General features: G+C 36.0%; 1 protein-coding gene across 2 annotated transcripts in view; it reads left to right on the top strand.

Annotated features, from left to right (window-relative positions):
• Window positions 1-23,246, top strand: part of COL24A1 (collagen type XXIV alpha 1 chain) — a 421,841-nt gene that overhangs the window by 259,469 nt on the left and 139,126 nt on the right. For both annotated transcript variants that reach the window (XM_002810653.5, XM_063718582.1), the window contains 4 exons: window positions 9,148-9,201; window positions 9,483-9,527; window positions 9,646-9,690; window positions 15,925-15,978. In XM_002810653.5, the coding sequence (XP_002810699.3) occupies window positions 9,148-9,201; window positions 9,483-9,527; window positions 9,646-9,690; window positions 15,925-15,978 (198 nt within the window). The remainder of the gene's footprint in view (window positions 1-9,147; window positions 9,202-9,482; window positions 9,528-9,645; window positions 9,691-15,924; window positions 15,979-23,246) is intronic.

A 23,246-nucleotide genomic window follows, 5' to 3' on the forward strand; every position in this document is an offset into this window, starting at 1 on the left:
GAGAGAGAGAGAGCTTTCTTTACTGAACTACTGTTTTAGGTAAACAATGGACATTGGGCATACAAAAAACATACCGAAGACCAGAATATTCGAGAAAGAAAATAGTATTGGGAACTTCCCTTCTGGTAGCCACTGATATATTCCTATTTTTACTCTCTTCTCTCTTCAATCCATTCCCCACTAGGGCTGTAATCCCAATACTCTAGATCCATTCTTCCCAATGTTTTTCACTCACAAAAAATGAGAATATTGGTCCCGCCTACTGAGATAAATAAAAAGGGGACCTAGCTGCAGATTCCTGTGTCTAGCCTTTCCTTGCCACCCCAAAGGCTGAGGAGGGCACGATTTTCAGCATACCTATAATCTCTTTGTGGAAAATATGTGTCATAGTATGTTGGAGGGAAGCTCTGCCCTAAGTACATTTGCACAGAGACCACACAGAGAATTTTCATTATGGAACTGGTAGTTATACTCTCTTGCTGTTCTGACTGTGATTGATGCTGTTAACATATGGCCATATGACCATCATGAAGGGTAGGACTACTCCAAGGAGTCTGCTTCCTATCTGCTTCTCTCCTGCCCATCCATCCACCTTACAGTTATATAATATTTACCTATTCCCTGCAACCTGTCAAACATTATTAATACCATGGAGGATTCTAGACTTAATTATCTCTTACATCTAAACCGCATAGATTTTACAGTCTAATGGCTTTTGAAGTATCATGCAGTATTGAAATTTTTCCAAAGGACAGGAAAAACCCAAACAAATAATAACGTCCTACCATCTCAAGAAATAAGTAACCCTGCCTTTTATATAGCTGAAAAAGATAACAGGATTGATTAAAAATATCATTCTTATAGAGATTCTTAGAAGAGAAACATGGCATAAACTTTAAAGTATTATTATTTATCCTACGTACTCTAAGCTTTGTTTCTACCTGCATGTTTAGCTGAAGAATAATTAAATAAAATGAAATAATTTAACATACCAAAGCTAATTAGTATAATACACAAAATCATGTCCCTTGTGTAGACAATATAAGCTAGCAGATTCTCTAATTCAGTACCAGAAAGATAGTGGTTTAGCCTCTTGGGTCGCTAGAAATCAGCACAACATCAGCTGCACATTGAACTCTTCAGAACTAGGCAACTGATCCCTTGGTATTACTCCATTATACGCCTCTGTGTCCAGCTACCCAAACAGGAGAGATGACACAGAGCAAAGTTAACCTCATCTTTTTTCTTGATCATGAATTGGCAAGGATCATGAGACACGTTTAAGTTTGCACTCTTTCTCTAGAGGGGCAGTATAGAGGCATACAACTGAGCGTTTGTATTCAAACTATGCTGCTTAAGATTTAAATGGGAGGGAAAGATTAAAATAACTCTATTAAAAATATGTAATGTTTTAAGGTTTTCTATGGAGGAAGTAAAACTGATCTGCCTATAGAAATTCTGAAATTTGTCCCTTTCAAGGAAATGCTTACCATATAGGGGGAAGAAGTCCTCAATTTTCGCATTTAGATTCAAAGCTAGATTCAATACCTGAAGCACTCCAAATGATAAGGCAGAGCTCCTCTGTCGTTTCTTCTCCTGAAATAGTTTATAACAAGAATAGGATCAAAATATTTTTTTCCTTAAAATCACTGATAATGTTAGTTTTTGTTTAATAGAACGTTTTGTTTCAGCTGTGTAAATCAAGAGCCAGAAAAGACTGCTAGGCCTAATTAGTTAGGCACGTGAGTAATGTTAACATCATATGAAGTAGTGGTTCTGTAAATTGATCATTTATGAATTTAGTTATTGCCCATAATTCAAGCAGTATTTATTTTATGAACCATGCTTAGTTTATGTAGCTAAGCTATCAAATTTTTATTTCTGCTATGAGAACTTACTAATACAGCTCAGTGCAGCCAACTTTAATTTTCCTAAGAATGTAAATATTAGATTTTCTCTTTAGCCAGCATAGTTACTCCAAGAGAATATCCATGAGATATTTTTAAACGGTTATTTTAAAATATAACTATGCCAAATTTAGGTGCCTATTATAATGCTATTTGCCTAACTTTCTTACAGCCTGTCATAAAGCTTATTTTATCTTAGAAGTCAAAGCAGACATATACAGTAACCCATGGGATAACTTCTATAACCAATATCAGCGTGAAATTTAAAGATGTTGATAAAGCTAAGCTTTCAGTTAATTAGCTTACTCTTGCTTTAAACAGAGACAGCACCAAGCTTTCCTAGAGTTCTTCTGCCAACCTTAAACTCTTAACTAGCAACTTTAGGCTTTATTACCTTTAATTAATATAACTGCATTATTTACACCTTCAGGTTGTTTTTTAAACTAAATGTGGCTATCATCACTGTGGGCACAGAACTTCTCTTTCTTCATTCCCTGTGTTGTCTTGACTTATAAAATGAAATAATAAAGTGAAAGTATCTTTCTAAGTAAAGCGTTTTTTTTAAGGAAGTATTCTTTTTTATTGATACATATTTGTAGGTATTTATGGGCTGGGTGTGATATTTTGTTACATGCATAGAATGAATAGTGAGCAAGTCAGGGTATTTAGGGTATTTCATTCATTACCTTTAGCATTTATCATTTCTATGTATTGGGAACATTTCAAGTCCACTCTTCTGATTATTTTGAAATATACAATAAATTATTGCTAACTATAGTCACCCTACTCTGTTATTGAACAAAAGAACTTATTTCTATTTCATTGCATGTTTGTACCCACTAACCTCCCTTTATCTCCCTCTCCCATCCATACACCCTTCCCAGCCTTTGGTATCTATTGTCCTACTCTCTACCTCCATGAAATGAACTTTTTTAGCTCCCACATATGAGTGTGTAGGGCAGCCAGAGATCACCTCCAGCCCCCATTTTAGCCCTCAGTGGGCTCTTCAGCAGGATCTGGAAACCAGATTTACACAGGCAGATTAACAAGAGACAAGTTACAAATTATATTAGTTTTGTGTGTATATGGGGATCTTTACAAGAGAGTGAAGTCTGAACTGCCCCAAACAAGATGCTTTTATACTTCTTAGACAAAGAGTGATAAATTTGAGAAAAAGTGACAGGACAAAGAAAATCTAGCTAAAGTGGTAAACGTTTCTAGGGAAGTCACTAAGAGATATATTGGCGAGGGGGTGTAAAACAGGTGGAAGATATGAGTTACTTCATTAAAGTGTGTTTATTCAGGTCCATTGCAGCCTTCAATTGTAAGTCTCTGGTGATAAGGGCTATTTTCTCATACTGGTATGGAGAAGGTAGCCCTCCCAGAGGGATCTTTATTGCTTGCTGCATGCAGGAGGAGACAGATTAGCTCACCCTTTTGGAAACTACAATTTCTCCAGTGTTTTCATGACATATTTTGGGATGGTATGTCCTTCATTCCTTCAAGTGAGAACATGCGGTGTTTGTCTTTCTGTGCCTGGGTTATTTCACTTAATATAATGACCTCCAGTTCCATCCATGTTCCTACAAATTATTCCATTGTGTACATATACCACTTTATTTATCCATTTGTCCATTGAAGGACACTTAGTTGATTCCATATCTTTGCTATTGTGAATAGTGCTGCAATAAACATAGGTGCAAAAGTCCCTTTGATATGTGATTTATTTTCCTTTGGATAAATACCCAGTAGTGGGATTCCTGGATTGTATGGTAGTTCTTTTTTTTTTTTTTTTTTTGAGACAGAGTCTCATCCTGTTGCCTCACCCTGTTGCCCAGGCTGGAATGCAGTGGCATGATCTCGGCTCGCTGCAACCTGTGCCTCCCAGGTTCAAGCAATTCTCCTGTCTCAGACTCCTGAGTAGCTGGGATTACAGGCACCAGCCACCATGCCCAGCTAATTTTATATTTTTAGTAGAGACGGGGTTTCACCACGTTGGTCAGGCTGGTCTCAAACTCCTGACCTCAGGTGATCCCACCCGCCTTGGCCTCCCAAAGTGCTGGGATTACAGGCATGAGCCACCACACCCAGGTGGTGTGAAATCTCCATACTCTTTTTATGAGAAATCTCCACACTCTTTTCCATAGTGGCTATGGAATTAGTAATAATTCACATTCTCACCAACAGCATATAAGAGTTCCCTTTGCTGTGCATCCTGGCCAAAATCTATTGATTTTTGTCTTTTTAATAATAGTCATTCTTCCTGTGATATGATGATATCTTATTGTGGTTTTGATTTCCATTTTCCTGATAATTAGTGATGTTGAGCATTTTTTCATGTGTCTGTTGGCCATTTGTTTGTCTCTTAAGAAATGTCTGCTCACGTCCTTTCCCCAATTTTTAGTAGAATTATTTTTTTAACTACTGAGTTGTTTGAGTTCCTTGTGTATTCTGGATATATAGTTCCTTGTCAGATGAATAGTTTGCAAATATGTTCTCTCATTCAACAGGTTGTCTCTTCACACTGTTGATTGTTTCTTATATTGTATGGAAGCTTTTTCGTTTACCATAGTCCCATTTGTCTATTTTTGGTTTTGTTTCTTGTGCTTTTGAGGTTTTAACCCAAAAATTATTGCCCAGGCCAATGTCATGGAGCTTTTCCCCTGTTTTCTTCTAGAAGTTTTATAGTTCCGAGTCTTCATATTTAAGTCTTTAATCCATTTTGGGTTGATTTTTGTGTATGGTGATAAATAAGGGTTTAATTCTTCTGCATCTGGATATACAGTTTTCCTAACATCATTTATTGAAGAGGCCATCCATTCCCCATTGTGTGCTCTTGGCACCTTTGTCAAAAATCAGCTGGCTATAAATGTGTAGATTTATTTCTGGGCTCTCTTTTCTGTTCTATTCGTCTATGTGTCTGTTTTTATACTAGTACCATGCTGTTTTGGTAACTATTGTTTTGTAGTATATTTTATTTTATTTTATCTTTTAAAGATGGGGTGTCACTCTGTCACCCAGGCTGGAGTGCAGTGACGCGATTATATCACATTGCTGCCTCAAATTCCTGGGCTCACATGATCCCACTGCCTCAACCTCCCAAGTAGCTGGTTCTACAGGCACATTCCACCATGCCTGGCTAATTTGTAAATTTTTTGTAGAGACAGGGTCTTGCCATCTTACCCAGGCTGATCTTGAACTCCTGGGCTCAAGTGATCCTCCCTCCTTGGCTTCCCAAAATGTTGGATTACAGGTATGAGCCACCACACCCAGCCCAGTAGTGTACTTTAAAGTCATGTAGTGTGGCGCTTCCAGCTGTATTCTTTCTGCTTAAGATTACATTGGCTATTTAGGCTCTTTTTTGTGTTCCATATGAATCTTAGGATTTTTTTTCTATCTCTGTGAAAAATGACATTGGTATTTTGATAGGGATTGCATTGAATCTCTAGATTGCTTTGAGTAGTAAAAGTATTTTTTAAATGTAAAACATAAAATGAGTGGTTATCATTACTGTATGTATTCCTTAATTTTAGAGGGAGTTCCTTGATTTGCAATACCAGTCAGCACTTTACTTGTGAATGTTTAATATTCATTTTGTAAACTTCTAAATTTCAGGTCCTCTCTTCCAGCCTGAATTCACTTGCTGACAGGATTAACCTCATTTCTTTTTAACATTTGAAAAAATATTATAAACTTAATAAAGCACAGTTGTTCAGTCTTTGTACATTTAGACATCATGGGAGTCAGGCTACTCACCTAACATCTACAGACTTCAGTTTCTTCATCTTAAAAAGTGGGGTTTGGACTAGTTCAGCTATGGCAGTAGGTGATTTCTGTGCCCAAACAAGAAACTGGCAATTAATTATGAGACTTACTCCAGCTAGATGCAGCCTTTTCTACATGTATCTAGGCAGCCACTTAATCTGATTTTATCCAAGAAATGAAATGTATTTTCTATCTTTGGACCAAACAATCTTTTTAAATAAAATTCTAAATATACAACTGTGTGTCCAGGGGCCTTTTGAAGCTTAATGCTTATGGCTGCCACCACGTAAACTTAGAAGGACTTCTAACTTTCTAACTCTCTATCACTAGCCTTGGAGATATCTACTTCATTGGGCTTGATCATCTAGAGTCAAACTCCTTATCTTCCACCGCTCCTCCCTCTCCACCCTAAGCAAACCTACATTTCTAATTTGTTTTCTATTGATGCTGTTATCTTCTACCAATTACTCAGTAATAAAATATCAAAGAAATACATAGCAATCCTAGGTTGTAAAGGAGTTTTAAGGGCCCAATTTATTATCAGTGGACACATTTTCAATTTAGAACTTACTTGTTTTTTATAGTATTTTAGAATGTTGACCACTCATTCCTTTTCACACTCTTTCGGCCTTCTTCTTTTGTTACTCAAAAAAAATTAGCTGTGTTTCTTTCGGAGCAAAAAGAGAAGAATCAGACATTGCATTGAAGGTGCTAGAGAAAAAGAATCAATACAGACAGCTGAAATTTCAAGATCATCTTGAGGGTTGAGGGTGATTATTACAGCAAATTCCTGAGGGACCTTCATGCTTAAAACTTGAGTCATCCTTTGAACATTGTTCTTTTTTCATCTTCGGTTACTCAATTATTGAATATTCTAAGCATGACCCCTCATCAGAACTTTGCACTTGCTGTTTTTTCTGCTACAGTGATCTTCCCCGAATTATTTGTGTAGCTTGCAACCTTACCTCTTTTAGGTGTCTACCCACATGTCACTTTAGAGAGACTTTTCAGACCACCCTATCTGAAATAGTCCTCCCCACCTTGGATACTCTCTAGTTCTTTGTTTTTCTTCATTATACTTAACTACATATTTTCATTTTATAATTTAGTTTTACATACTTATTTGCTTGTTTATGAATTCAGGGATTTGTCTCTTCTCCCTACCATGTCCTCTGGACCTAAAACAATGCTGGCTTATAGTAGGCACTCAGTATACATCTGCTGAATGAATAACACATGTTAAAAAATACTGATCTATGAAATTAAGTCCATGCTTCTCAACTTGATCTTCAAGGTCTTGCGCAGTAAGACTATAGTTCAGTTTTTCAGTCCTTCATTGGAAAATAGAGCAGAAAGAAAGTTGGGAATAGATTATGGAGTACCTTGATTATAGACTTAGAAATTGTAGGGCCGGAGCTATGGCTTTATCAGGATCAGTGGAGCTACAGATCCTCCATGAAGTGTGTTCTGTCCAAATCCATGAATGTGCCTCAGAGGATCAAGGAATGCAGTTACCCTAAGAGTTCCCAAGAAGAGAGTCCTATTATAGTAAATAGCTTTTAATAATATAAAGCTAAACCAAAGCTTATCTCAGATGGGATACAGGAGAAGATTCTGAAGCCTAAAGGACTCCTTCAAATCTGTATGTTGTCCTGGGAGATTTGTATCACCGTTCTGTATAGAAATCCTCAGCATCAGTTTTCTGCCAAATTATTTATAAGTAAACTTCAGACCTTCACCTTATAAGTCCCAGTCTTCTTTTCCACACTTACATCTTAATATTTCTCAACATGTAATCAATAGCCTAACCAAACTACTTTTTTATTCTTTGAGTATCTGTTTTCATGCCTCTATATTTTTTTCACATACTATCCCTCATTGTATAGTTACTTCTATTTTGAATAAGTCTATGAGAACTTGACCTCCAGCTGCTAAAAATATCTTTATTTCCCATTACAAATGTGAAGTTTGTCTCCCTCTTTGAATTCTTGTTTTGGTCCTTGGCATGTCTTATCTCTCTATATATTATTGTCTTTTGTATATTTGTATAGTAGAGAAACGTTCTCTCAATTATAAATCACCACAACACCTAATATAATTCCTTTTCCACAGGTATTCAGTTAGAGTCTGTAGAATTCAATCAAGTCCCTGAACAAGGACTTTAAGATCTTCCAAAGAAAGTTATAATTTAATGGAAGACTATTCTGTCATTTTATTATAGAATGATTTTTGCAACGGCTTTTTTGCAACTAATTATTGAATGAACACTGAGAAGCTTTAAATTTACACAAATATTTTCAGTAGTATTTTCTCTACCTTTTCTGTGCCCCTGCCATCTCCCAGTAATTCCTGACAGGCAGTTGCATAGCAGGTACAATGCAGTCAGCACTCATTTTCTTTCTTTCTTTCTTTCTTTTTTTTTTTCATTCCAGCTAAACTTTATTTCTTTTTTTTTCTTCAATTTTTATTTTAAGTTCAGGGGTACATGTAGAGGAGGTGCAGGTTTGTTACATAGATAAACATGTGACATGGTGGTTTGCTGCGCAGATCATCCCATCACTTAGGTATAAAGCCCAGCATCCATTAGCTATTCTTCCTGATACACTCCCTCCCCGCAGGCCCCCTGACAGGCCCCAGTGTGTGTTGTTCCTCACCATGTGTCCACGTGTTCTCGTCATTCAGCTCCCACTTATAAGTGAGAAAATGCGATGTTTGGTTTTCTGTTCCTGCATTGCTATCATTTTCTAATAATGTGAAGAGAAGAGCACCATTTAAAAATATTAAACTTAAGGAGACTGTTTAGAGAAACAAATCCAGCCACTTTTAATTTAGAGTTGATTAAGAACAAATTCTGGCTGGCTGCTGAGTAAATTATAAAGTGAACAAAATACCCAAATAACACACCTATATTATAACCATCTCAACCACTGTGTTAGCTATGTTTGTGCTCATTTGACTTACTATTTGTCATTAAATCTTAAAAACATGGGCCGATTCTCCCATGCAGATAGGTTGAGCCATATACGCAGCTGTATTATTTTCTGTTGTCAGGGCATAAAATCAACATCTTGGCCGCACGCGGTGGGCGGTGGCTCACGCCTGTAATCCCAGCACTTTGGGAGGCCTAGGCGGGTGGATCACAAGGTCAGGAGATCAAGACCATCCTGGCTAATACAGTGAAACCCTGTCTCTACTAAAAATACAAAAAAATTAGCCAGGCGTGGTGGCGGGCGCCTGTAGTCCCAGCTACTCGGGGGGAGGCTGAGGCAGGAGAATGGAGTGAACCTGGGAGGCAGAGCTTGCAGTGAGCCGAGATCGCGCCACTGCACTCCAGCCTGGGCAACAGAGTGAGACTCCGTCTCAAAAAAAAAAAAAAAAAAAAAATCAACATCTTCATCTGTGAGGACACATAACAGTTAAGAAAAAAAAAAAGGAACATTTCAAATTAACAACAGGATATTTTTTTCACCTCTAGGGACCAAGAGGACCAGATGGTCTCTTAGGGGAACACGGTATACAAGGTGCCAAGGTAATCATTGATTTTTCTCATTTCATATGTAGTTAAATTTTATTGAGCCCGTATGTCCTACCGGTCTAAAAAACAATATATTTCCCTACAAAAGTATGGTTCTAAATTTTCTCTTTGTCTAAATATGAAATACATAAAGTTTTTACTACACACACAGAGATGTTTTCTTTTCAATATTGAACTATATACTTACTGTCTTTTTTGTATGTGAGTATATGCTAGCATATATAAGACCATAATTCACATTCTTACTAACTCACCTGGCTTTGATACTTTGTTAGGGTGAGAAAGGAGATCAAGGAAAAAGAGGGCCTCATGGTCTTATTGTAAGTAATAAAACATTTCACGTTAAATATGAACATTTTAAGTCTTTTTTGTTTTTCTTAGTATGATTAATCTTTTTGGAGGGGACTACTTGACTCAAGAATTTCCTTTCTCATGTAGGGTAAGACTGGAAACCCTGGAGAAAGAGGAGTTCAAGGGAAACCAGTAAGTAATTTAAAAAATCATGCTATGAACAATTTTTATCTGCATTTTTGGGGGAGAGGGGCTGCTCAAACAATGTTTGGGGGATTTTTTGACACATAAAAATTATATATATTTGCAGTATACAATGTGATATTTTGATATATGTATAAATTATGAACTGATTCCCTTTATCTGCTTTATTCTCTAATACAACTATCGTTTAGTATTCAGTATGTTGGACTAAAAGAATATAAGTTCTTTTTCTCCTTTAATCATTGGGTCATTGTTTTATTTGAGCAAGTTGCTTATCCATTCTGGGCCTGGGTTGTACCTATCCATAACTGGTGGTTATAACTGTTACTTTTACTTCACTCTAGTTATGATAAATTAGTTTTACTGTAAAACCCATTTCAAAATAAAATGGTGTGACATATAAATATAATGAGACACTAATAAAGCTAACATAATAACTAACTTTTTTCAGGCCTCTTGCCTGGTTTTCTTTTAACTCAACTTGAATTCCTTTTAGGCCTTTGGAGTATAGAGCTGTGTGTGTCTTCCTGCCTTCCTATGGCACTGCTTAAGAGTTGTTAATATTTTATAATACTAGTTATTTTCCTACCATCAAAAATCTTACCAGAATTATACATTTTTTTTCCCTGAGAGGCAACAAGTTCTATGGTTATCATCACTAAGTAAGAGGAAAAAAATGTTAAATAAAGATTTACCCACACATGCATACTTACACAGACACATAAGATAGTACATGTATATGAGCACATAAGCTTAAGTATATGAATATTTTTACTTTCATTCAGAATTTTAATTTTTAATGATGACATTTTGATTTGTTATATACACATATATGTATAATATAAAGTTATAAAAATAAATAATGTAAATAGATTGCAGCTCGGAAGACAGAAAAGGATAGAATAAAAATGTTTTAGCCGCTATAGTATTAATAATTGTCTAAGTAGTAAATGTCACTGCATTTGCTTGTTCCTGTTTGAAATCTGCTGCCCCCTGCCCGCTGTTTCCCACAATAACATTGTATTTAACAGTGATCCAACCTGAAATACCAGACACCTAAGACAGAAAATAAATGACTATGTCTAGGAAAGAACTTGTGTGTGGCATTGTGTTATTGATTAACGTTATCCTCAAAGAATATTACTTAAGTTTTAATATTCATCATCTGAGTTTCTATTATATTGATATAAATGGTGTTTGTATAGATTATGACTACTTTGATATACTTTATACAGTGCCGATACATTGCAGTGAGTGGAAAAGTTTGGAGGTCAAGTTCATCCCTCTCATTTAAAAAAAAATGAGGCCCAGAGAAGTAAAATTACTTATTCATTTTGTATTCATTGATGAGCTGAAAATAAGGGTAAAAATATAAGTCATTCATTGTTGACCTTCCCTAGAATTTTACCTTCATTTTCAGTCCATCAATGTATGCTTGTATAAACGCGATATTTCATGTTTGACTTTCTCAATTAAATAAAAGATACTAGAATCATTTTGTAATCTTACCCTGGTTTGTAACCTTACCTGGCAAACAGGTCTCTTAGACTCCTGGAAGAATTAAATTACCTTAGTGCATGACATGGTTGGACATTAAATATGAATTTATAATAGTTGTTGAGGTTTACTTAGCTCTATACCTACATTGTCTCCTTCTCCTTGATTGAATTGAGATCTTGGAGAAGCTGGGAAAAGTCCATTGAAAAAAGCCAAACAAGCCCCAAAGATTCACTTGATCCTTCAGCACAGTGTTAGTGTTTTTAGTCATTTATGCACTATCAACAAACAGGCAGTGCTGTATATTAGAAAGATAAATTCAAGGTCAGATTGATCTTTGGTCTAGTGTATGCTCCCAAAAACCATATAACCTTGTTTAAATTGGTTAGGGCTGAGCATGGTGGCTCATGCCTGTAATCCCAGCACTTTGGGAGGCAGAGGCAGAAGGATCTCTTGAGCCTGGGAGTTCGAGACCAGCTAGGGCAATGTGGTGAGACCCCCATCTCTAAAAATACATATCTTTTATTTTTAAAATGAATTTTAAAAAATGGTTGGGATAAGAGCTCTAAGACCCTCTCCATCTCTAAATTTTCATAATTTTAAGCCAGAAATTAAATGAAAACTGGCAACACATAGTGCTCTGGTAATCCAGATAACTAGTAAAAGTATATTTGTCTGTGGACCAGCACGGTTTCCTATACAATACTTGCCTCCCATACATCTGACCCAAAAGAAAATCAGGAAGAAAGACCACAATCCATTGTGTTATTAAGGTGTTAAGGCCTGGATCACTATTTTAGTTTCTCTAAATAATATAAAAACTATCACAACTCATATGTTACTGAGTTTTTTTTATCTAGGTATTCTATCAGTTTGTGAGATAGGGGTGTAAAAATTCTACAACTATAATTTTGTGTTTCTCTATTTCTCCCTTTAATTCTTTCTAATTTTGCTATGTATTTTTAAATTCTATTGTAAGTTTATTCACATTTATAATTATTATGTCTTCCTGATCAACTGATCCTTTTTTTGTTAAAAAATATTCTTCTTTATCTCTGGTAATACTTTTTACTCCTGGTAATACTATTTGTTGTGAAGTATATGTTATCTGATATTAATACTCATATAAAGTTTCTCCAGCTTTCTTATGCTTGCTGCTTACATGGCATATCTTGTTCCTTAATTTACTTTCAACCTACCTGTGTCTTGATATTTAAAGTGAATATCTTATAGTTGGACCTTGTGTTTTATTCATTCTGACAATTTCTGCCTTTTAATTTGAGCATTTGTTCAATTTTAATTTAATGTAATTATTGATATGTAATTGATGTGGTTAGATTTGGGTCTCCCATTTAATGATCTGTTTTTCTTTCTGTCCTTTTTGTTGTTATTGTTCAATGTCTTCTGTTGGTATTGAATAATTTTGAGAATTCTATTTTAATCTGTCTGTTGGATTTTTAGCTCTATTTCTTCTCATTATAATTTTCCATGGTTATTCTAGGTCAAGGGACAGCAAACTTTTTCTGTGAAGTGCCACAAAATAAGTATTTTATGTAAATACTTAACACAAGTATAAGAAACTTGCCAACAATATAGGTCCATTTACTAATACTTTTTTATGCTATAATTGTTTTATGTATTACATCTACATATATTTTAAACTACGCATTGCAAAGTTATAATTTTTGCTTCAACATAAATAAAATACTTTCATGATGTAAATGAAATACATACTTTAGAGATGTTTAATGGGGAAAAAATGTTTATCACTTACCCACATATTTGCCATTTCTGATGTTATTCATTCCTTTCTGAAGATTTGTGTTTCCAAATGGTGTCATTTTCCTGTAACCTATAGAACATCCTTTATATTTCTTGTAGTAAAGTCTGCTAGTACATATTTCTCTTAGTTTTTGTTTATAAAATGTCTTTATTTTTCCTTTACTTTTGAAGTATAGTTTCACCGGATATCAGATTTTAGGTTGACGGAGTCTTTTGGGGGATTTTTTTGTTTTCATTCAGCACTGTAAAGATAACTTGCCATTTTCTTTTGGCCGCCAGTATTTCTGATAAGTAGTCCACAGTTATTTATATATATATATATAATTAATCCCTTGCATATAATGTATCATTATATTTTATTGGAATCAATCATATTGGAAGTCATATATTGGTTTTGCCACTTACTAGCAGTCTTGACTTTGTACAAATTACTTAACTTCTCTGGGCTTCAGTTTCCCTATCTTTGATATAGGAAATCTTTCATAGTTATGACAAATGTATAACAAATGATATTAGAGCCTGGCACAGGCTCTAATAAATAACAACCAAAATAGTCATTATTATCCTCATGGTCATCATTATCATAGTTACTGGGTTGAAGTCATAGAGAAGGGAGTTCTAAAAAGCCTTAAAGATAATTTTTATTTTATTCCAGCTTGTGCTTTTCCTCTTTATCCCCAATAAAAATAGAGTCCACTTAAATTATTTCATAGCTTTGTAAAAGAGCTTTTATGCAGTATCAACAGCATTAAAAGTACATGATAAGCTTGATATTATGTCTAAACATACTTTACAAAGAAAATTGGGCAGACATTATTTAAAGTTCTGGAGTTTTCTGTATATTTCAGTTGGTCTACTAGGCACAGAGAGATTCCTTATAATGATCCTATCTCTTAATTAAGGAGCCTGGAGTAAATAGGCACCATATCATTTACATGACTGAAACAGGACCTCAACCAGATGGGAGTCCATAATTTTACGTATTTCCCTTTCCTTAGCCAGAGAAACTGAACATAGCATTAAAGATTATAACTTAGAAGATAGTGTGTTGCTAAGAACTTTGAATATCTTTACTTCTAATTTAATGTCATATTTTTATACCTTTTAGTTTTTAAGGTAAAATGGTATTTGTGATTAGCTGTATAGTTATCAGTTTTCCTGAGGTCAATAATGTAGAAGATGCAACTTATGGCTGGGTGCAGTGGCTCACGCCTGTAATCCCAGCATTTTGGGAGGCCAAGGCAGGTGGATCACGAGGTCAGGAGATCGAAACCATCCTGGTTAACACGGTGAAACTCTGTCTCTACTAAAAATACAAAAAAAAAAAAAAAAATTAGCTGGGCATGGTGGCAGGTGCCTGTAGTCCCAGCCACTCGGGAGGCTGAGGCAGGAGAATGGCGTGAACCCAGGATGTGGAGGTTGCAGTGAGCCAAGATCACGCTGCTGCACTCCAGCCTGGGTGACAGAATGAGACTCCATCTCAAAAAAAAAAAAAAAGATGCAACTTACAAAAGGGTCAACATGTTATGTATTGTCAGTGGTCATCAGTGCCTCACACACAGTAAATGCTCAATAAATCTTTGACTGAGTCAGAGAAGACTCAGAATTTGGTTTAGTGTTCTATCTACTTCATATCTGAGATGCTCTTTTATGGTACTACAAAGAATGTAAAGATGGGGAAAAAAGGAAGTTACAGGTCCAGTATGGTTATTTCCGGTTATCTAGGTTCCAAGACTCCTGTGCCTTGCCATGGTTTAAAGGCAAAAGTCATACTTATTAACACATCACAAGGATTATTATTTTTGGAAAAAAGAAACTTTATATGAATATTAAAACTGTAAAGAAATTCAGATTTAAAATAATTTTGTATAATTATTTGTCACAATATAGGAGTGAGAATTAAATAAAAATAGGGGTAGATATAAAGAACTCCTACAACTCAAGAAAAAAAAACAACCTGATGGAAAAATGAGCAAAGGACTTGAATAGACATTTCTCCAAAGAAGATATACAAATGGCCAGTAAGCACATGAAAAGATACTCAACATCACTAGTCATTAGGGAAATGAAAATCAAACCACCATGGGATACTATTTCACAAACATTAGAATGCTGTTCTGAAAAAAAAAAAAAAAAGAAAGAAAGAAAATTTGTGTGGCCAAGGATGTGGAGGAATTAGAACCCTTGTGCATTACTGGTACAAATATAAAATAGGGGGACTGCTGTGGAAAACAGTTTGGTGGTTTGTCAAGAAGTTAAACAGAGAATTACCATATGATCTATCAGTTCCACTTCTAGGTAGATACCCAAATAATTGAAAAAAGGGACCATACAGATACTTGCATACCCATGTTAATAGCCACATTATTCACAATAGCCAAAAGTTGGAAGTGATCCATGTTCTTTGATAGACGAATAGGTAAACAAAATGTGGGATATGCATACAGTGGACCCAATCTTAAAAAGCAGGAAGTTTTGACACATGCTACAACAGGGATGAACCTTGAAGACATTATGCTAAGTGAAATAAGCCAGTCACAGAAAGATAGATATTGTATGATCTCACTAATATGAGGTACTTAGGGTAGTCGAATTCATGGAGACAGAAAATAGAATGGTGGTTGCCAGGGAATAGAAAAAAAGCGGTGATGGGGAGCTAGTATTTAATGGGTACAGAGTTTCAGTTTGGGAAGATGAAAAAGTTCTGGTAATGGTTACACAACATTGTGAATGTACTTACTGCCACATAACTTTACATTTAAAAATGGTTAAAATAGTAAATTTTATGTTGTGTGTATCTTACCACAAAAGCAAAAAAAAAAAAAGAATAGCAATAGACAGAAAAGTTGGGTGGAAGGATCCATAGGAAAGCTAAGGTAAGGAAAGTGTCTAAAACATCTTCACACACCACTTTTCCTACAAGTATTGCCTTTATTTGTCCAGGGTTTACAGGGATTGCCTGGAAATACAGGTGACAGAGGACTGCCAGGAGAGCCAGTAAGTTTATCTTTATACTTTTCTAATTGTGTTTTTCTCATAATGTACATTTACATTTACATTATTGTTCTGTTGTGCTGTGACTGGTATGTTTTAGAAAGCAGCGTTTATCATAGACACCATAGACTAATCACACAGAATGAAAAATAATAGTTTATAGTGCCTTTCTGGTTTCATATAGTCAAATATGGTGCTGTTTTTCTGGAGCTGTTAAATCTGAGCGTATTTCTGTTTTCAACAAAGAAAACTCTGTTTTATTGAATCTCAGAAATTCTCTTTCTGAATGGCTTGCTGTTCTTATAATTATTACGTTGCCACACACGCACAATCACATTTATGAGGCAATTTCTATAATTAGACCATATAGAAAGAAGCCAAATTTTACATCTGATGGGCCAAAATGTGCAAACATGACAGAAATGCAGTTACATCAACAGTACAAAAGCTTGCATCAATACGAAAACTTATGAAATCGTTATGAAACCGTTTCATAAATATGATTCAATTATAGAGTTTCCATGGACGGTAAGTTGTGAAAAGGAAAGACCTGTCACACCTACTTTCTTACAATTTATTCTTTTTTGCCAATGAAGTCATTCTTCTGGTTAATAGTGTCAGATGTAATGTGCTATATAATGTGCTTCTAAGATGTACAAACAATATAGTCTTTCAAACAACTGCATTGATTTTATCATCAGTTGACACAAAGGTTTACAGGTGGCTTTTGTATAATTCATTTAGTTAGTAGCAAATGGAAAATTCTCACAGTAAAAGAGCTATTCTTACCTTAGCTTTTTCCTCATTTATATGCTTAATCTATGATATAAGCTCTCAAACAATAAGTAAAGATTTGACAGTATTTATAGTTATTGCCAAATAAAGAATCTTAGATATGTTGTTGATTTTTTAAGCTAAATCCTTCTTGGTTTTCTCCCTATTATGTATATCTTAACCTGCCATTTCAATTCTGATATTTATCTGACCTAAAATAATGCAACTCTCTTTAGCATTATTTACTTAAGTATATCCCCTAAAAAGTCTGTACCCTGCTTGAAATCAGAGACCATTTCTTTTATCTTTGTAATTCCCTTTCCTGGTATAATGTCTGGTATATATAAGTAAGTGCCAGATGGGGATAGAAATGAGGCAGGTGACAAAACACTCATAGCTTTATGAGGGCTATTGCCAACATTTTTAATTTTTATCCTTAGGACAAAGGATGTTATTAAAGGGCTGGGGCTAGCTTTATTATCAGATTATTTAGTTTATTATCTGATATCTATTTTGTAAACATCAGTCAAATTACAAAATGGAGGGAGCCAAGAATGGCTGGCTGTTGCAATAATCCAGATAAAAAATGGCAGCACCTTTTTTATGAGCAGGGAAAAGAAGTGGACAGACTAATTCAAAAGGAGATAAAACCAATAGGTAATAAAGACTCTGTATGTGAAGTATAATTCTTAAATTTCTGGCTTATTGTATTAAAGAGTTGATGATACTATTCACTGAAACAGAAAAAAAAACACGGAAAAGTAGGTTTGAGAATGGAAGATTATAAATTCAGTTTAACTGTTGAATTTGAGGTGTCTTTGAGAAACATGAAGTTGGCAGTTGGATTCAGAGTAGAGGAATGCACTGAAGTTAAAAAATGTTGGATTCATTGCCTATAGAAAGAGTATAGAAGTGAGAAAAGAAAAAGATGTAAGGCTGAGGCTTAAAGAACTACAACATTTACAAAACGCTGGCAGAAAAGTTGAAACTGCACAAGAAAGTGAGAGAATAAGAGGAAAATCAGACATGTAAGTTAGGAGTTTCAGCCATAAACATAACCCATCTTAAAATCTTCATGATAATATTAGATCCCCTTAGAAGTACGTAGGCATAAAGTAGGATAGGTAAACTACAGCCCTCAGTCCAGTTATGCTTCTGTAAATCAAATTTTATTGAAACACAGCTACGATTCCCTTACGTATGGATGGCTGCTTTCATACTCTAACAGCAAAGTTTAAAAGTTTTGACAGAGACCACATGACCCACAAGCCTAAAATACTTACTGTCTTGCCCTTGGAAAAAAAAAAAAGTTTGCTGACCCCTGATGTAGATTTTAATCACACATGTATAGAAAGAAAATGTCTAATCAATGCAAACCTTGTAACAAATAATGTCCCTTGGTTTATGTAGTGTTCAAACTGCACAACTGTACCCAATCGCCTTCAATAAGAGGAGAATGGTGGCATTTGTCCATTCTCTCTCTCTTTTATTATTTTGTTCATTTATTCTTCCATTTCAGAAGACAAGTTGAAAAAAAATCTCCTGACTTAAATAAATATAGTTAATATCTATTAATTATTGAAAATTGCCTTTAAAGAGAGAACAAGGGGAATGCTATACTCTAAAATTAACTCTTCATAAGCTTGCTTTATAATATCTCCCTGTAAATTTTAAAATATGATTTTCTAGCTACTCTTTCTTAGATACCAGAAGTCATTTCCACTTACCTCAAAAAATAGTTAATAGGATTCTTAAGTTAACTAAAAGTGTATAATAAAACTTCACTCAGTTCCTCATTAGATCACTTTTAAAGATAAAGTGGCAGCAGTCTTGGAAACAAAAGATAAGAGTACTCTATATCAGCATCTCAGTCAGACAAAGAGAGCAGCCAAAATAAAGTGGCAGATGAATTTCACTTACAAATATAATTGTAAAAACCTAAACAAAAAATTAAGTAAAATTTAACCATGTGTATAAAGAATTATCCACCTCAATGAAGTAAAAGGAAGAATTACAATCAAGGAAAAGTTCGTTATTAAGAAGTCTATTAATCTATCACAGATATAATGAAAAATACAAAAGCAAGTAGTCTAAAATTTAGCAACCATTTTTTTTTTTTTTTAAGACAAAGTCTCGCTCTGTCACCCAGGCTAGAGTACAGTGGCTCAATCTTGGCTCACTGCAACCTCCACCGCCCAATTTCAAGCGATTCTCCTGCCTCAGCCTCCCGAGTAGCTGGGACTACAGGTGCATGCCACCACGCCCGGCTAATTTTTTGTATTTTTAGTAGAGACAGGGTTTCACCGTGTTAGCCAGGATGATCTTGATCTCCTGACCTCGTGATCCACCCGCCTCTGCCTCCCAAAGTGCTGGGATTACAGGTGTGAGCCACCACATCCGGCCAACCATTTTTTATTCTTTAAAAATCATTGCGTGGGGGCCAAGCACGGTGGCTCACGCCTGTAATCCCAGCACTTTGGGAGGCCGAGGCAGATGGATCACTTGAGGTCTGGAGTTCAAGACCAGTCTGGCCAATATAGTGAAACCCCACCTCTACTAAAAATACAAAAGATTAGCCAGACGTGATGGTGCACACTTGTAGTCCCAGCTACTCGAGAGGCTGAGGCAGAATTGCTTTAACCCAGGAGGCAAAGGCTGCGGTGAGCCAAGATCGCACCACTGCACTCCAACCTGGGTGACAGAGTGAGACTCCATCTCAAAAAAAAAAAAAAAATTATTGTGTGTGGAACACAATTTGGCTTCTAGCTGAATCCAGTCTCCCCCCAAAAAAGATTTAAAAATCATAATGTGAAAGTTGTCAGAATCAAAATGGAGTCACTGATGTTAAGAAAATAAAAGAAAAACCTGACAAATAGAGCTGAAGGCCATAAAGACAGAGTTCTCATTCTTAGATGTCTGATAACACAAACTATCACAAAAAATTGCAAAAATCACAACCTTGCCCTACGGACATTTGCACCCATATACAAAAAATACTTCTGAAAAGACATCTGCCCAGCAACAGCCTGTCCAGCCTTGGACTGGTGTCACCATTGTTCCTGATATTTTTAGCCAAGGATAATCATTTCAAAACGATTATATAATCCTCATTTTTCCTTTAAAAACCATTACCTTCCTTTATCTCCCTGAATATGTACATAGCTTACTATGGCATGCATATTCCCATTGCAATGCTCTATTCCAAAATAAATACCTCATTTCTTTTAGAGAGTCTCTTTCTCTTTGTCATTTAAGTTGACAATAGTAAAGTGTTTTCTGGGTTGGGCACGGTGGCTCACACCTGTAAACCCAGCACTTTGGGAGGCCAAAGCAGGTGGATCACCTGAGGTCAGGAGTTCGAGATCAGCCTGGCCAACATTTAGTTTCTACTAAAAAAATATATGTATATATACAAAAATTAGCCAGCCTTGGTGGTGGGTGCCTGTAATCGCAGCTACTCAGGAAGCTGAGGTAGGAGAATTACTTGAACCTGGGAGGCGGAGGTTGCAGTGAGCCGAGATCGCACCACTGCACTCCAGCCTGGGTGACAGAACAAGACTCTGCCTCTAAATAAATAAATAAATAAATGTGTTTTCTGGTCTTAAATGTAAGGAACTTGGAAGTCATCACTCCCATCCTCAAAACAAGAAAAAAAGATGGACATACTGAAAATCAACAACTCTTCTTAGATCTATCAGAGAATTAAGGTTACAAGATAAACTACTGCCCCCAAAATGGAGAGACAGACAGGCAAACACATAGCCCACATCTGGACAGTAGGGACACTTTAAACTATTATTAGCAAATTACTGGAGACTCAGTGTAGACCAGCTTGAGTGTTAAAAAACTCAGAGAGGGCTCAGTCTTTGGGAGGCCCCTACATGTTCCTGAGTTTTACTTCCTCCCAGAGCCGTAACAGGTTCTCACTTTAAAGATAGAGAAAAATTCCCTCTGGCTTCCAGCAGAGGGAGAGGGATAGTAAGCATTGTGAAAAACACCTAGAATTCTCTGATCTCCTTAACAGTTCTTGCCCTCCAGGGAAATTATTTATCAGAGAATAAACTGGTGTTTTACCAAAGACTAACTGACCTTTGGGAAAGGAAAACCTAATTTCACCTCCCTCTAGCCTTCAGTTGGAGAAAGAGAAATATTCCACTCCAGCCCCCTCTGGCCTTTGATGTGGAAGAAGGGTAATATCCAATTCAGACTCACTAAAAGACTGAGACCTAATTGTAGAACAATAGAATGCCCTTCCTTCCCTCATAACTTACAATCAAATCAGTGGGGTTCCTGTGCAATAACAGATTATAGCTAAAGGAACTGTGCCACAAACCCTATTTAAAGAGTCCCTCGGAAAAGCTGAATAAAACAGGGGAGTAAAAAAACGATAACATTAGAGGACATTTTAGCCTCAGACACCATAGCTAAGGAACAAGAAGAAGGAATTGTTATAAAGTATTGGTACTACTCATGAAGTGGTATAGTGTTATTTGAAAATGGACTTGATCAATGGCCATAGCACCCTGAATGTTCTCAATCTCATCTGATCTTGGATGCTAAACAGGGTCAGGACTGGTTAGTACTGGGATTGGAGATGGCCTAGGAATACCAGGTGCTGTAGGGTTTTTAAAAAAAGAAAGAAAATGGGCTTGGGTTAATTGTAAATATGTATTGCAAACTCTAGAGTGTCCACTTTAAAAAGTTTTAAAAGTAGTATATTTTGTATGCTAAACCAGGAAAGAAAATGAAATCATATAAAATGCTTAATTAAAATGAGAGGCCAGACTGGGCACAGTGGCTTATGCCTATAATCCTAGCACTTTAGGAGGCTGAGGCAGGTAGATTGCTTGTGGTCAGGAGTTTGAGACCAGCCTGGACAACATGGTAAAACCCCGTCTCTACCAAAAAATGCAAAAATTAGCTGGACATGGTGGGACACTCCTGTAGTCCCAGCTACTCAGGAGGCTGAAGTGGGAGAATCGCTTGAACCTGGGAGGCAGAGTTTGCAGTGCACCGAGATCATGCCACTACACTCCAGCCTGGATGACAGAGTGAGACTCTATCTCAAGAAAGAAATAGACGTAAAAATTAAAATAAAATAAAATGAGAAGCCAAAAACGTTAAAAAGAAGAAGACCAAAGAAGAAGCAATAAAGAACAAAGACAAGAAATGAAAACTGACATAGTCCATAGTTGGTATATACTAACTCAATGATATCATAGTCACTTAAATGTCAATGGTTTAAGTATACCACTTAAGAGATAAGAGATTGCCAAAGTGAATAGGAAAGCAAGACCCAATTGTATGTTGTCTTCAAGAAATCCATTTGAAATATGAAGGAAAGTATACCATGATAATGCTATTCAAAGGAAAGCTGGAAATATTTATATTTCAGAGAAAGCAGACTTCAGAACAAGGAAAATTATCAGGGTAAAGAGAGACATGGTGCAATGATAGCAGGGTCATTTCTCCAAGCTGGGATAACAATACTTAATGCACCTGACAACGGAGCATCAAAATACATGAAGCAAATGCTGAGATAATTCTCCAGGAAAAATAGATGACTCTATTATTATAGTTGGAGACAATAACACCCCTCTATCAGTAATTGAGAGACCCAGCAGGCAGAAAATTAGTCGAGAGAGTTAGGACCGTAAGTCAACTAGATCTAATTTACATTTATAAAATATGTTAGTCAACAACAGTAGAATACACATTCTTCACAAACTGACATGGAACACTCACCAAGATAGACCAAATTCTGGGCCATAAAACACCTTAACAAATTTTTTTTTTTTTTTTTTTTTTTTTTTTTTTTGAGATGGAGTCTTGCTCTGTCGCCCAGGCTGGAGTGCAGTGGCTGATCTCGGCTCACTGCAAGCTCCGCCTCCCGGGTTCACGCCATTCTCCTGCCTCAGCCTCTTCAAGTAGCTGGGACTACAGGCGCCCGCTACCATGCCCGGCTAATTTTTTGTATTTTTAGTAGAGACGGGGTTTCACCGTGGTCTCGATCTCCTGACCTCGTGATCTGCCTGCCTCGGCCTCCCAAAGTGCTGGGATTACAAGCGTGAGCCACTGCGCCCGGCCAACAACAAATTTAAAAGACTAGACATCATACAATGTTTACTCTCACACCACAGTAACAGAAAATGGCTGGAAAATCCCAAAACATTTGGAGAGTAAATAATACACTTTTAATAACTTATTGGTCAAAGAAGAAGTTTCAGGAATAATTTAAAAATATTTTGAACTAAATGAAAATATAGTTCGTCAAAATTCGTGGGATGCAGTGCCTAGAGGGAAATTTATAGCACTGAATACGAGGAAAGAAGAAATACTTAAGATTAGTAATCTAAGCTTCCATCCTAGGAAACTATAAAAGAAAAGCAAATTAAATACAAAGTAAGCAGAAGAAAATAAGTAATAAAAATCAGCAGAAATCAGTGAAATTGAAAACAGGAAAACAATAGAGAACATCAATGCAACCAAAATTAATC

The sequence above is a fragment of the Pongo abelii genome, chromosome 1, assembly GCF_028885655.2.
Source record: "Pongo abelii isolate AG06213 chromosome 1, NHGRI_mPonAbe1-v2.0_pri, whole genome shotgun sequence".
In the NCBI taxonomy this organism is placed as follows: Eukaryota; Metazoa; Chordata; class Mammalia; order Primates; family Hominidae; genus Pongo; species Pongo abelii.